This window comes from Nicotiana sylvestris, chromosome 10 (genome assembly GCF_000393655.2).
Source record: "Nicotiana sylvestris chromosome 10, ASM39365v2, whole genome shotgun sequence".
Classification (NCBI taxonomy): Eukaryota; Viridiplantae; Streptophyta; class Magnoliopsida; order Solanales; family Solanaceae; genus Nicotiana; species Nicotiana sylvestris.
The window spans coordinates 25729166-25744231 of NC_091066.1; the positions used below are offsets into that span (position 1 = coordinate 25729166).

The 15066-nt window shown below is 41.5% G+C and overlaps 1 protein-coding gene across 1 annotated transcript; it reads left to right on the forward strand.

Annotated features, from left to right (window-relative positions):
- The first annotated feature begins 13818 nt into the window (after nt 1-13818).
- Nucleotides 13819-14651, forward strand: LOC138880488 (zinc finger BED domain-containing protein RICESLEEPER 2-like). The gene is made up of 2 exons (XM_070160721.1): nt 13819-14493; nt 14584-14651. The coding sequence occupies exons 1-2, from the start codon at nt 13860-13862 to the stop codon at nt 14619-14621; spliced, it is 672 nt and encodes a 223-aa protein (XP_070016822.1). The 5' UTR covers nt 13819-13859; the 3' UTR covers nt 14622-14651.
- Nucleotides 14652-15066: the final 415 nt, after the last annotated feature.

Genomic DNA, 15066 nt, shown 5'->3' on the forward strand with positions numbered 1-15066 from the left:
GCCTCGGAAGCACATAATGCAATTAGAAACAGGTGACGACCCTTTGGGTCGTCACATTCGCCACCTCTAAAACAACCGTTCGTCCTCGAACGAATAGAAGAAGGAAGTACCTGAGTCGGGGAAAAGATGGGGATAACGGCTCCGCATATCGGACTCGGACTCCCAGGTCAATGCCTCAGGAGGCTGACCTCTCCATTGAACACGAATAGAAGGGAAACTCTTCGACCTCAACTGACGAACCTGCCAGTCTAGAATAGCCACCGACTCCTCCTCATAAGACAAGTCCTTGTCCAACTGGACAGTGCTAAAATCTAACACGTGGGATGGATCGCCGTGATACTTCCGAATCATGGACACATGAAACACTGGATGCACGACTGATAAGCTTGGCGGCAATGCAAGTCTATAAGTTACCTCTCCCACTTGATCAAGAATCTCAAACGGGCTAATGAACCTAGGGCTAAGCTTGCCCTTCTTTCCAAATCTCATCACGCCCTTCATAGGCGACACTCGGAGCAATACTCGCTCACCAACCATGAAAGCTATATCTCGAACCTTGCGGTCTGCATATCTCTTTTGCCTGGACTCAGCTGTACGAAGCCTATCCTGAATGATTCTGACCTTGTCCAAGGCCTCCTGAACCAGATCCGTACCCAACAACCGAGCCTCTCCCGGCTCAAACCATCCAACCGGAGATCAACATCGCCTACCATACAAAGCCTCATAAGGAGCCATCTAGATGCTCGACTGGTAGCTGTTGTTGTAGGCAAACTCTGCTAAAGGCAAAAACTGATCCCACGAGCCTCCAAAATCAATGACACAAGCTCGGAGCATATCCTCCAGAATTTGAATAGTCCGCTCGGACTGGCCGTCCGTCTGGGGATGAAATACTGTACTCAACTCCACCTGAGTGACCAACTCTCGCTGAACTGCTCTCCAGAAACGCGAGGTTAACTGCGTACCTCGGTACGAAATGATAGACACAGGCACACCATGAAGACGAACAATCTCCCAGATATAGATCTCAACTAACCACTCGAATGAATATGAGACTGCCACAGGAATGAAATGCGGTGACTTGGTCAGCCTATCAACAATGACCCATACTGCGTCGAACTTCATCCGAGTCTACAGGAGCCCAACAACGAAATCCATAGTGATCCGCTCCCACTTCCACTCGGGAAGCACAATCCTCTGAAATAATCCACCAGGCTTCTGATGCTCATACTTAACCTGCTGGCAATTTAAACACCGAGCCACATATGCAACAATATCCTTCTTCATTCTACGCCTCCAATAATGCTACCGCAAATCCTGATACATCTTTGCGGTGCCCGGATGAATAGAGTACCTGGGGCTATAGGCCTCCACTAAAATCAACTCTCGAAGCCCATCCACATTAGACACACAAACTCGACCCTGCAATCTCAAAACTCCATCATCACCTAAGGTAACCTGCTTGGCACCTCCACGTTGCACCGTGTCTCTAAGGACACACAAATGAGGATCATCATACTGTCGATCACGGATACGCTCCAATAAATAAGAACGATTGACCGTGCAAGATAATACACGATTAGGCTCAAAAATATCCAACCTCACAAACCGATTGGCCAAAACCTGAACATCCAAGGCAAACAGTCTCTCACTGACTGGAATATAAACAAGACTGCCCATACTAGATGACTTCCTACTCAAGGCATCGCCCACCACATTGGCCTTTCCTAGGTGATATAAGATAGTGATGTCATAATCTTTCAACAACTCCAACCACCTCCTCTGCCTCAAATTCAACTCCTTTTGCTTAAACAAATATTGAAGACTCTTATGATCCGTGAACACCTCACACGCCACGCCATACAGATAGTGCCTCCAAATCTTCAATGTGTGAACAATGGCTGCCAACTCTAAATCATGAACCAGATAGTTCTTCTCATGAATCTTCAACTGCCTCGAAGCATAGGCAATGGCCTTGCCATCCTGCATCAACACTGCACCAAGCCCAATATGAGATGCATCACAATAAACTGTATTAGGCCTTGAACCTATAGGCAAAACCAACACCGGTGCCGTAGTTAGAGCTGTCTTGAGCTTCTGAAAGCTCACCTTACACTCATCCAACCATCTGAACTGGGTACCCTTCTGGGTCAACCTGGTCATCGGGACTGCAATAGATGAAAACTCCTCCACAAACTGACGATAGTAGCTTGCCAATCTCAAGAAACTCCAAATCTCTATAGCTGATGCTGGTGTAGGCCAGTTTTTGACTGCCTCAATCTTCTTCGGATCAACCTGAATACCCTCTGCTGACACAACATGACCTAGGAATGCAACTAAACTCAACCAGAACTCACACTTTGAGAACTTAGCATATAACTGACTATCCTTCAGAGTCTAAAGAATCACTCTGAGATGCTGCTCGTGCTCCTCCTGGCTATGGGAATATATCAAAATATCATCAATGAAGACGATCATGAACGAGTCCAAATAAGGCCTGAACACTCGCTTCATCAAATCCATAAAGGCTGCTAGGGTATTTGTCAACCCGAATGACATAACCAAGAACTTATAATGTCCGTACCGAGTGCGGAAAGCTGTCTTAGGGACATCGGAGGCCCTAATCCTTAACTGATGGTAGCCAGATCTCAAGTCTATCTTTGAAAATACCTTGGCACCCTGAAGCTGATCGAATAAATCATCAATACTCGGCAATGGATATTTATTCTTGATTGTAACCTTGTTCAACTACCGGTAATCGATACACATTCTCATTGACCCATCCTTTTTCTTAACAAACAACACCGGCGCACCCCACGGTGAAATACTGGGTCTAATGAAACCCTTCTCAAGCAAGTCTTACAACTACTCCTTCAACTCTTTCAACTCTGGCGGGGCCATGCGATACAGCGAGATAGAAATGGGCTGAGTGCCCGGAGCCAAATCAATACAGAAGTCAATATCCCTGTCAGATGGCATCCCCGTTAGGTCTTAAGGGAATACCACAGAAAACTCGCGAACAACAGGCACAGAATCAATAGAGGGAACCTCAGCACTAGAATCGCGAACATATGCCAAATAAGCCAAACACACCTTCTCGACCATACGCCGAGCCTTCACATACGAGATAACACTACGGTTAGAATGACCATGAGTCCCTCTCCACTCTAAACGAGGCATACCCGATAAAGCTAATGTCACAGTCTTAGCGTGGAAATCCAAGATAGCATGGTATGGTGATAACCAGTCCATCCCCAATATAACATCGAAATCAACCATGTCTAAAAGCAACAAATCTACACGAGTCTCAAGACCCCCGATCACCACAATACAAGAATGATGGACTCGATCAACCACAATAGAATCACCTACCGGTGTAGACACATAAATAGGATCACTCAATGAATCACTAGGCATGATCAGATACGGTGCAAAATAAGACGACACATACGAGTACGTAGACCCTGGATCAAATAGCACCGAAGCATCTCTATCACAAATCAGAATAATACCTGTAATGACTGCATCTGAAGCTTCAACCTCGAGCCTGGCTGGAAGGGCGTAACATCGGGGCTAGGCCCCACCACCCTAAACTAACTCTCTGGGACGGCCTGCTGCTGGCTGGCCTCCACCTTTGGTGGCCTGAGCTCTACCTCTAGGACCTCTACCTCCACCTCTAGCACCTCTACCCCCACCCCTAGCTGGCTGCGTGGCCTATGGAACACCTAGGGCCTGAACCATAGCACGAGAACCCTGATGCAGAGAACTGCTCGAAGCTCAAGGGCAATACCTAGCAATGTGCCTCGTGTCGCCACAAGTAAAACAAGCCCTCGGCTGTTGGGGCTGATGACCTTGGAAACTCTGAAGCGGTGGAGCACTGATAGGTGCTGGTGGTGCACTGAAGGACTGCTGATCAGAATACTGCATCAGAGGACCACGACTACCTGAGGCACCGTAAGAAATCTGAAGAACTGACTGAAAGGGCCTAAGAGGATGGCCTCTACCATATGAATCTCTACCTCCAGACGAGGTACCACATAATCTGCCTAAATGACGGGGCCTCTTATCCGACCCATGACCACCTCCATGCGACAGAACCATCTCAACTCTGCGGGCCATATTGGTTGCCTCCTGAAAGGTGATCTCACTCCCAGTCTCCCTAGCCATCTGAGGACGAATCGGCTGAATCAGACCATCAATAAACCTCCTCACCCTCTCTCTCTCAGTAGGAAGTATGACAAGAGCATGGCGTGCTAAGTCAATGAACTTGGTCTCATACTGGGTAACGGTCATGGAACCCTGCTGGAGGCGCTCAAACTGCCTCCGATAGGCCTCTCTCTGAGTAATGGGGAGAAACTTCTCCAGAAACAACACTGAAAACTGCTCCCAAGTCAAGGCTGGCGAACCGGCTAGTCTAGCTAAGCAATAATCCCTCCACCAAGTCTTGGCGGATCCAGACAAATGAAATGTAGCAAAATCAACCCCATTTGGTCTCAACAATACCCATGTTCCTGAGAACCTCGTGGCAAATGTATAGAAAATCCTGGGGATCCTCAGAAGAAGCACCGCTGAAAGTAGTAGTGAAGAGCTTGGTGAACCTATCCAGCCTCCACAAAGCATCGGCAGACATGGATGATCCATCGCCGGTCTGAGCTACTACACCCGGCTAGACTGCCCCAACTGGCTGAACTGTTGGAGTCTGAATCTGAGGAACCACCTGCTTTGGAGTGCGAGTAGCAGAAGTCTGAGCCTCTCCTCCAGCCTGAGAGATGGCTGGTGCTATAGGAAGCAAACCTACTCGGGTGACACTCTCTATGAGGCCCACTAATCGGACCAGAGCATCCTGAAGAACTAGGGTAGCAATAAACCCTTCCGGGACCTGAGTTGGGCCCACCGGAACCGCTGGGGCCGGAACCTACTCGTCAAAATCAACCTGAGGCTCCGCCACTGGAGCTGCTGCTCGGGGTTGAGCTTTGCCCCTACCTCGGCCTCTAGCACGACCTCGCCCTCTGCCCCTCGTAAGAGCTACTGCTGGGGGCTCGGGCTGCTGAGCGGTAGATGAGGAAGTGCATGTTCTTGCCATCTGCGAAAGAACAGAGTAGGAAGGCAATCGGTATTGAGAAACAAAACCGCACAACATGAAAGAACAAATGTGAAATTTTCCTAACTCTGTAACCTCTAGGGATAAATACAGACGTCTCCGTACCGATCCCTCAGACTCTACTGAGCTTGTCCGTGAATTGTGAGACCTATGTAACCTAGAGTTCTGATACCAACTTGTCACGACCCGAATTTCCCACCCTCGGGAGTCGTGATGGCGCCTACTCGTAGAAGCCAGGCAAGCTATGAACTTAGAAATCATTAACTTCTTTATTTTAAAACTTCTTACCAATTATAATAACAAGGAAATAAACCGTTAAATAACAGCGGGATATGAAATTTAGCGAAAGTCTTAAATAAATAGAAAACGAAAATGTCTCAAAGACCATCACGTGCCTCTAACCAGAACCTGGTCACAACATCCACGGACTACTAAGAGTACTAAATACAACCGTTTGAAAAATATATAACATTGTTTGTCTTGAATACATGAGATAACAGAATATGAAATAAGATAGAGGAGACGTCGGGCCTGCGGACGCCTACAAGGCTACCTCGGTGTCTTAGTGGACTGAAGGCTGGCTCCCGAGCTACTGCTGCTGACCAAAAGCTACTCCGGTATCTGCACAGAGTGCAGAGTGTAGCATCAGCACAACCGACCCCATGTGCTAGTAAGTGTCTGGCCTAACCCTGACGAGGTAGTGACGAGGCTAGGACCAGACTCTAGATAACCCTGTGCAGTTATATAATATATGGCGGAAAAAGTAAACAGGTAATAAGCAATCAAAGCTGGGGAAAGGGAAACATGCTTCGGGGGTAGCAGATAAAACAGAATATCAAAGAATAATAGGGAAACTACAACTTAACTTCTAACACGGATAAAAAGAAATAAGGCAACTTTCACTTTCAGTTTCATCTTGTTGAAGGCGTGCAACCCGATCCCATTTCTCATTTCTTTTGGTAGGCGTACCACTCGCTCCCATTTCATTATATCTTGTGGTAGGCGTACCACCCGCTCCCATTTCATTATATCTCGTGGTAGGCGTACCACCCGCTCCCATTTCATTATATATCGTGGTAGGCGTACCACCCACTCCCATTTCATTATATTTCGTGGTAGGCGTACCACCCGCTCCCATTTCATTATGTCTCGTGGTAGGCGTACCACCCGTTCCCATTTTATTATGTCTCGTGGTAGGCATACCACCCACTCCCATTTCATTATATCTCGTGGTAGGCGTACCACCCGCTCCCATTTCATTATATCTTGTGGTAGGCGTACCACCCGCTTCCATTTACAAGTCATCACAAAATTACAAGAAATTCCGGCAAGGGAACAAAAATAATATAATAACTTTCCGGCAAGGGAACAACAATATCGAAACGGTCATCCCGGCAAGGGAGAATCAACTATAACCAAATCCTAACTTATTTTGTACTCAGCTCAATTAATGACAATACTCAATCATAACTAAGATCTACGAGGATAAAATCAATCTTTACTCAATATAGGAGATCATTAATTAAAGCATCCAAAGTGCTATCTAAGAGCACAACAACGTTCAAATTTAAGACTCATGGTCATGCTCGACAGCAACGTATAGATACTCTTCACCATGCCTATACATCACACTCAATAAGAAGCAAGTAGAAAATATGACTCAACTCCTAATCCCTCAAGCTGAGGTTAGACCGAACACTTACCTCAAACTTTCACGGCCAACTCAATCCTCGAACACCGCTTTTCCTCTCAAATTCGGCTCCAACCCAATCGAATCTATACATAATTGACTCAATATCATCAATAAGTGCTAAACAATCCAATTCCAATGTTCAATTATAACTTTCCAATCATTCTTCCCAAAATCCCAAAAATCGACCTCGGGCCCGCTTGGTCAAAACACGAGGTTCGGACCAAAATTCGATCACCCATTCGTCCACGAGCCCGAATATATATATATTTTTTTCAAATTCGACCCCAAAACGAGGTCTAAATCACAAATAATCAAAAAGCTCTAATTCTACCCAAATCCCTAATTTCTACCCTTAATTACATATTTTAGGCCTAAAAATCTAGTAGGTGTTGATGGAAAATGAAGAAAACAAGTTAAAGATTACTTACCCAAGAGATTATGATGAAGAGAAGCTTCAAAAAGCGCCTAAGAGCTTTGGAGAAGAAAAGGTTTGTGAAATTTTTATAAAATCCCGAAAGTGTTCTGTTTTTGGCCTTTTTAAATCACTAGGCGAAAGTGCCGTTCGCGTTCGCGACAGACCCTTTGCGTTCATGATGGGTCAGGCCTACAGACCTTCACGTTCGTGTGAACGGGCTCGCATTCGCGGAGAGTCATCTCCTCGAGCCCTCAACTGATGAACCTGCCAGTCTAAATCCCAAAACTCGACCCCGGGGCCGCTTGGTCAAAACTCGAGGTTCGGACCAAAAACCGATCACCCATTCGCCCACGAGCCCGAATATATAATTTGTTTTCAAATCCGACCCCAAAATAAGGTCTAAATCACAAATAATCAAAAAGCCCTAACTCTACCCAAACCCTAATTTCTACCCTTAATTACATGTTTTAGGCCTAAAAATCTAGTGGGTGTTGATGGAAAATAAAGAAAACAAGTTAAAGATTACTTACCCAAGAAATTATGATGAAGAGAAGCTTCAAAAAGCGCCTAAGAGCTTTGGAGAAGAAAAGGTTTGTGAAATTTTTATAAAATCCCAAAAGTGTTCTGTTTTTGGCCTTTTTAAATCACTGGGCGAAAGTGCCCTTCGCGTTCGCGACAGACCCTTTGCGTTCACGATGGGTTAGGCCTACAGACCTTCGCGTTCGTGTGAACGGGCTCGCATTCGCGGAGAGTCATCTCCTCGAGCCCTCAACTGACAAACCTGCCAGTCTATATCCCAAAACTCGACCCCGGGCCCGCTTGGTGAAAACACGAGGTTCGGACCAAAAACCGATCACCCATTCGCCCACGAGCCCGAATATATAATTTGTTTTCAAAATCCGACCCCAAAACAAGGTCTAAATCACAAATAATCAAAAAGCCCTAACTCTACCCAAATCCCTAATTTCTACCCTTAATTACATGTTTTAGGCCTAAAAATCTAGTGGGTGTTGATGGAAAATAAAGAAAACAAGTTAAAGATTACTTACCCAAGAGATTATGGTGAAGAGAAGCTTCAAAAATCGCCTAAGACCTTTGGAGAAGAAGAGGTTTGTGAAATTTTTATAAAATCCCAAAAGTGTTTTGTTTTTGGCCTTTTTAAATCACTGGGCGAAAATGCGCTTCGCGTTCGCGATAGAACCTTCGCGTTCGCGATGGGTCAGGCCTAAAAACCTTCGCGTTCGTGTGAATGGGCTTGCGTTCGCGGAGAGTTATCTCCTCGAGCCCTCGTGTCCAAAGGATCGCGTTCGCGTAAGACAAATGCCCCACCCCCGCCCAGGCTTGATTGGCCTTCGCTTGGTCAGGACCGCGTTCGCTAAGGGATATCCCCCTAGTGCCTCGCGTTTGCGACCTAACTTCAGCAACAATTAATGCATTGCGTTCGCGTGGGTTCTCCCGCGGACACGAAGAAGAAAACATCAGTACACCAGATCAGCTGTTTCTGCAATTTTTCTTAAGTCCAAAACTTTCCGAAATGCCTCCGAAACACACCTAAGCCCTCGGGGCTCTTAACAAACATACGTCCTAACTCAACAACATCATACGAACTTATCCGTGTAATTAAATCGCCAAAATAACCTCAAAAATAATGAATCAAACCTCAAAATCAAAGGATTTTTCTCAAACTTCGTAAAACATCAACTTGAGCAATTTAGGTCCGAATCATGTCAAACGGACTCCGTTTTCAATCAAATTTTACAGAAATGACTTAAATCATATATAAGACCTGTACTGGGTGCCGAAACCAAAATACGGGCCCGATACCATCACTTTCTAATTAGATTTCATTTCAAAATTCCTTAAATATTTTCAGAAAATAATTTTACTTAAAAATTTATTTCCCGGGCTTGGGACCTCAGAATTCGATTCCGGGCATACGCCCAAGTCCCATATTTTCCTAAAGACCCTCCGGGACCGTCAAATTACGGGTCCGGGTCTGTTTACCTAAAATATTGACCGAAGTCAAATTTATTCATTTTAAACTCAAATTTCATCATTTTTCACAGAATTTCATATTTAAGCTTTCCGGCTACGTGCCCAGACTGTGCACGCAAATCGAGGTAATTCTAAATGAGGTTTTCAAGGCCTCGGAAGCATTAAATGCAATTAGAAACAGGTGATGACCCTTTGGGTCGTCACAGTAACTGTAAGTTTAGGACCTATTGTCCTTAACTGTGAGCTTGTTAGTCTAAGTTCAGGACCAAGTGTCCTTAACTTTTGAACTTGTAATTCTAAGTTCAGGACCAAATGTCCTTAACTTTTGAACTTGAAACTTGAAGTTCGAAGTTCAGGACCAAGTGTCCTTAACTTTTGAACTTGTAACTGTAAGTTCAGGATCCATAACGTAGCAGAAAACCAAACGTTATTTGTATCTTTTCACAAAAAAATAAAAATAATAATAATTGCAATTTACATATAAGATTGATGTCAAATTACACAACATAAAGCTAGTAATAAAAATAAACAACTAAAAGAATAAAAGACTACAGAACCTTCATTTTCTCTTTCATGAAATATCTTCTAAAAGACATTCATGGTATTTTTTGAGACGCAAACACATGAATTAAAAGTCACTTTATATAGAAGGAACTAATAAGTTATAATGCATTTAAGTAAACTTAGAATAGCTTGGCTGAAGGGCGAGTTTAAGATTAGAGACATAACCATGTGTTACTGAGAGAAAAAATGCACAGAAGAGATTGAGAGAGAATCACACATAACCAGCCACTTCTGTACAGAGAGAAGCGAGGGTTTGGGAAGAAAAGAAATGGAAGAAAGGGTAAAAATATCTTTTCAAAATAATTTTAATAGAGTAGTGACTATTGTTGCTCAGCATTAAAATTGGTGGATAAAAAATAAATACCACCTTATTTAGTGGCTACCACACGGCATTTACCCCTTTTTTGGCAAATGCAAGTACACCTTATTCTTTAATTTTAATATTTTCATTTTGTCTTTTATGTCATTTCCTTATAAAAATGATGACATGTTTGAGATCACAAGCTTTAGTTTTAGCTAGCGTTTGGATATGGATTTGATTAAAACTTGAAAAAAGTATTTTTGAAGTTGTGTTCAAAAATAATTTTTTAAAGTTGAAGTTAAGTCTGTACATGCATTTTATTTGAAGAAAAGTTGAAATTTTGTGAGTGGAAGTTCACCCAAAAACTGCCATAAACCAGTTTTTGAGAACTTGAAATTTTTTGAAGTTTTATTTCTCAAAACATAATCATATTTCATAAACAAACAATGTTTTAATTTTGTTTTTGAAAAAATTAAAGCCACAATCTATGACCAAACGAGAGCTTAATATTTTGGTGTAATACGAAATGAAACAAAAAAATACTTTGTAAATTTGAAGCGCGAGAGCAAAAAGCAAATGAAAAAGAGAAATTCGAAGCCCGAAGGAAGAAGAAAAGTAATCTTTCTTTAGGCTGAATGGGACTGGCCACACATGTAGACATGATTATACTTTTTGGATACTCATGAATTTTCTATAGCGGCATATTTATCTCCCTTTGATTTTTTCTCAAGAGACTAGTTTCCTTTTCTTTCAAACATATGGGTTGTAGTATTAATTTTTCTTAAATTGTTTTCTTTTAAATAATTAACTTAATTAAGTTGCTTTTTGGGACTTGACCCTGGGCGGAGCACTTTCAAAACACCTTGGAGTAGGGGTGGGCATAAAATCCGAAAAACCGAATTCCGAACCGAACCAAATTAATTTGGTATTTCAGTTTCGGTTTTTTCGGTATTTCAGTCTAATTCGGTACTTGAATTTCGGTATTTCGGTTCGGTTTTCGGTTTTATAATTGAATTATTTCGGTAAACCGAAATACCGAAATTTGGTAATATTAATACAGCCCAAACCCCAAAGCCCCAAACCCAATTATCTATTTTATTTGACTTTGGGCCACAGCCCATACGCCCACACCCAGGCCCAGCTGCGCCCCAAACCCAATTCTATCTTAGAGTCTTAGACGTTTTCCCAACACTCAACAGTCCAACACTCAGAGTTTTGGTGTTAATACACTTGGGGTCTAGGGCTGGGAGTCGGAGATATCATCGAGAATTCGAGATCGAGATAGGGTATTAGGGTTTGCTTACTGCTTCAGCCTTCGGTGCTTAGGAGATATCATCGAGAACGAGAAGAAGAAGATGAGAATCGACTGCGACTCTAGGATATCAGTCTGCGAGTCGAGTTACGACCAGTCGACATTCGAGCTCGAGTCTCATCTCATCTTCACCGGTTAACTTCACTACTTTTGTAAGTTTTGTAAGTCTCATCTCATTCTCATGATCTCATCCCAGTACTCGACTACTCTCTGAGGTTTTTGTTGAGATTTAATTTCTGATTTTCTGCATCAAACTATTTTAGGGTTATAGGCGGCGATTTCCAGCTCGATTCGATTCCGGGCAAATGAAGTGTCGAAGACACTGCTGTCCTGTTCCCTGTCCTGTTCCAGTCTTCCGAGCTCGATTCAATTTCAATTTCAAAGGTATGTTTCGCTTTCTTTTGGTTGTATTGCTGATTGAATGAACTGATGTTCCGAGCTTTTCCCTTTAGTAGGAAAATATCATCTGTATCACGTTCATACTCTTTCTTTTGGTTGTATTACCTTGTTTAGCTCTGATTTTTTGAACTTTACCATATCATATTCATATGAGCAACTAACAATAGCAGACTCCTCTCTTTGAAAATCATGAAATACAGTATCTTCTAGTATGTTGGCTTCTAGAATTTCAAGAAAAGATTTAGTCACTCTCTTAGCTTCTCAGCTGAGCTGGAGTTCTCAATGGTGTTACATCAGCTCTATTGTCACAATTATGATTGATGTAATCAAGACCTTAGAAATTATCAAGAATAATGTTTCTACAACAAATTCTAAGTTACAGGAAATTGTTATTGATATTCAAAAAGTCAGAAAATGATAATACTTGAAGATAACTAAATACCACTGAAAATGCTAATCCTAGACTTATAATGTGCACACATAAGAAAACTCATGTTACTTTGGTAGCAAGGTAGATAATACTTGTATTTGTTTAATTTTGTAAGGTAGCAAGGTACTTAATTTGTTGATTGTTATTGATAGCAAGGTAGTTATTAGTTAATTTGTTGATTATTAATTTATGTTTATATTTGTTTAATTTTGTATAGATGGAAGATACAAGTAAAGTAAGTGATGTTGGGTCTACTGAAAGTTTACCTATTACGGTAGATAGTAACACCAACACTATTGATACTCAAGATTCCAAGAAAAGGAAAGCAATGCAACCTAGGTCTGACGTTTGGAACCATTTTGATAAATTTGAGGTTAATGGGGTTGGGAAAGCACGGTGTCGATATTGTAAACAAGCTTATGCTGCTAATTCATCTAAGAATGGAACAACAGGATTGAAGAATCATTTGCTTAGATGCAAAGAATACCCACTTAAAATTGCAGAAGATAATAGTCAAACAAAGATAAATTTTCAATCTTGCCAAAATGATGAAGGATCAATTTGGAAATTTGATCAAAAAGTGGTTAGGAGGGCCTTAATTGAGATGATAGTTACTGATGAACTACCATTTAGCTTTGTAGAAAATGAAGGCTTTAAAAAGTTTATGAGAAAAACTCAACCACTATTTCGTATTCCTTCTCGTAGAACAATAACAAGGAACTGTTATGAAGTTTACGGTGAATTGAGGTAAAATCTAAAAAGTTCTTTCAGAGAAGCACATCCAAAAATTTGCCGAACAACAGACACTTGGACTTCATTACAAAGAATAAATTATATGTGTTTGACAGCCCACTTCATTGATAGGGATTGGAAGTTGCATAAAAGAATACTTAATTTTTGCCCTATCACTAGTCATAAGGGTGAAGAGATGGCTAAAGCTATTAGGGATTGTTTGCTTGAATGGAAATTAGACAAGGTTTTCACTATTACTGTGGACAATGCTTCTTCAAATGATGTAACTGTCAAAGAATTGTCTAAACAGTTAGATATGTGGAAAACTAATATGATGAGTGGTAAACATCTTCATGTGAGATGCATGGCTCATATACTAAATCTAATTGTGCAAGATGGTTTGAAAGAACTTGATGCTTCTGTGACACGTGTTAGAAATATTGTGAGGTATGTGAGATCTTCGCCTGCAAGGACCTTAAAGTTTAAACAGTGTTGTGCACATGTAAAGGTAGAATGTACCAAAACGTTGTGTTTGGATGTTCCTACCAGGTGGAATTCCACCTATTTGATGTTGGATACAACACAACAATTTGAAAAAGCCTTTGACAAGTTGCATCTCTTTGATGATGGATTTTCTGCATATCAATGTTCTCATCTTTGTGAAGATGGTGGTAATGCATGTCCTCTTGAATCTGATAATTGGGTGAATGTGAGGAATGTGATAGAGTTTCTTGCAAGATTTCACGAGCTAACTAAAAAAGTTGAATTCACGTTATGTCACTTGTAATTCTCATTTTGAGGATGTATCTGAACTTTATTGTCATTTGAAAATGTGTTTAGCTAGTGAGGATGGGAATTTGAGAAAAATGGCTGAGCAAATGCAAGAAAAGTTCAAGAAGTATTGGGGTGAGCCTGAAAAGATGAATAAAATGATTTTTATTGCTTCCGTCTTGGATCCACGTAACAAATTTGAATATGTTGAGGGAGCACTTGAAGAACTTTTTGGGGAGGAAAAAGGGAAGAAAATAAATGCTGAGGTGTATGCTTATATGAATTCTTTGTTTGGAGAGTATCTAAAAAAGTATTCAACCGATTCTTGTCCTCAATCTCCATCTAGTTCTACTTCATCTAACAACACATCTAATACACCTAGTGGGAGTGTTATAAGTGCATCAAAAATTAGGACTAAGCTTAGCTTAAAGAAACAAAAGGAAGACAATGGAAGTGGGGGTGCTAAATCGGAGTTGGATAAATACATTAGTGAAGAACAAGAGCCTTTTAGTGAAGAATTTGATATCTTGAGTTGGTGGAAAACACATGCTCCTAGATTTCCTATTCTTTCGGAGTTGGCTCGTGATGTGTTGGCAATTCCAATTTCTAGTGTGGCGTCGGAATGCGCGTTTAGCACTGGTGGCCGTATTCTTGATTCATTTAGGAGTTCATTGACTACTAAATGTGTGCAAGCTCTTATTTGTGTTCAAGATTGGATTAGAGAAGAGAAGAATCCTATTAGTGTTGAAGAAGACTTGAAGTATCTTGAGGAACTCGAGCTTGGTAAGCTTTAATATTTTGTGTGTATTTTAATTCAAAATAATATATCATGCTTTTTCATTTGTATGACATATTTGGTCGTATTATCTTTAGATATGGAAAATAATGGAAGCACTACTAGCATTGTTTGATGTATAGTTGCAACTTGCATCTTGAGTGGTAAGTTTAATACTCTATTTGTTTGGTGATAATGATATACTTAATAGTTTGTAGTTTTGTTTTATTATCATCAAACTATAATATTCTAACATATGATTTATATTTTTTTAGGTTCAAGTTCAAGTGCAATCATGCCCCGTGCTACTGCTCAACGCTCCGATATTTGGGAATACTTTGTGGTGAAAAAAGATAACGGAGAAGTTTGCAAGTTTGATTGCCAGATCTGGCGTGCAAGTTTGCATCTGCAGTTGCCAGATTGTGAAGTTGTTGTCTGCAGACTGCAGTTTGGACTGCAGTTTAGCATCTGCAGACTGCAGTTGTGCAAGTTAGCATCTGCAGTTTAACTGTTTAACGGTTTTAAGTGTTCAGCTGCCATGTGTTTAAGTTTGGACTATGTTTTTAACTTTTTATTGCACT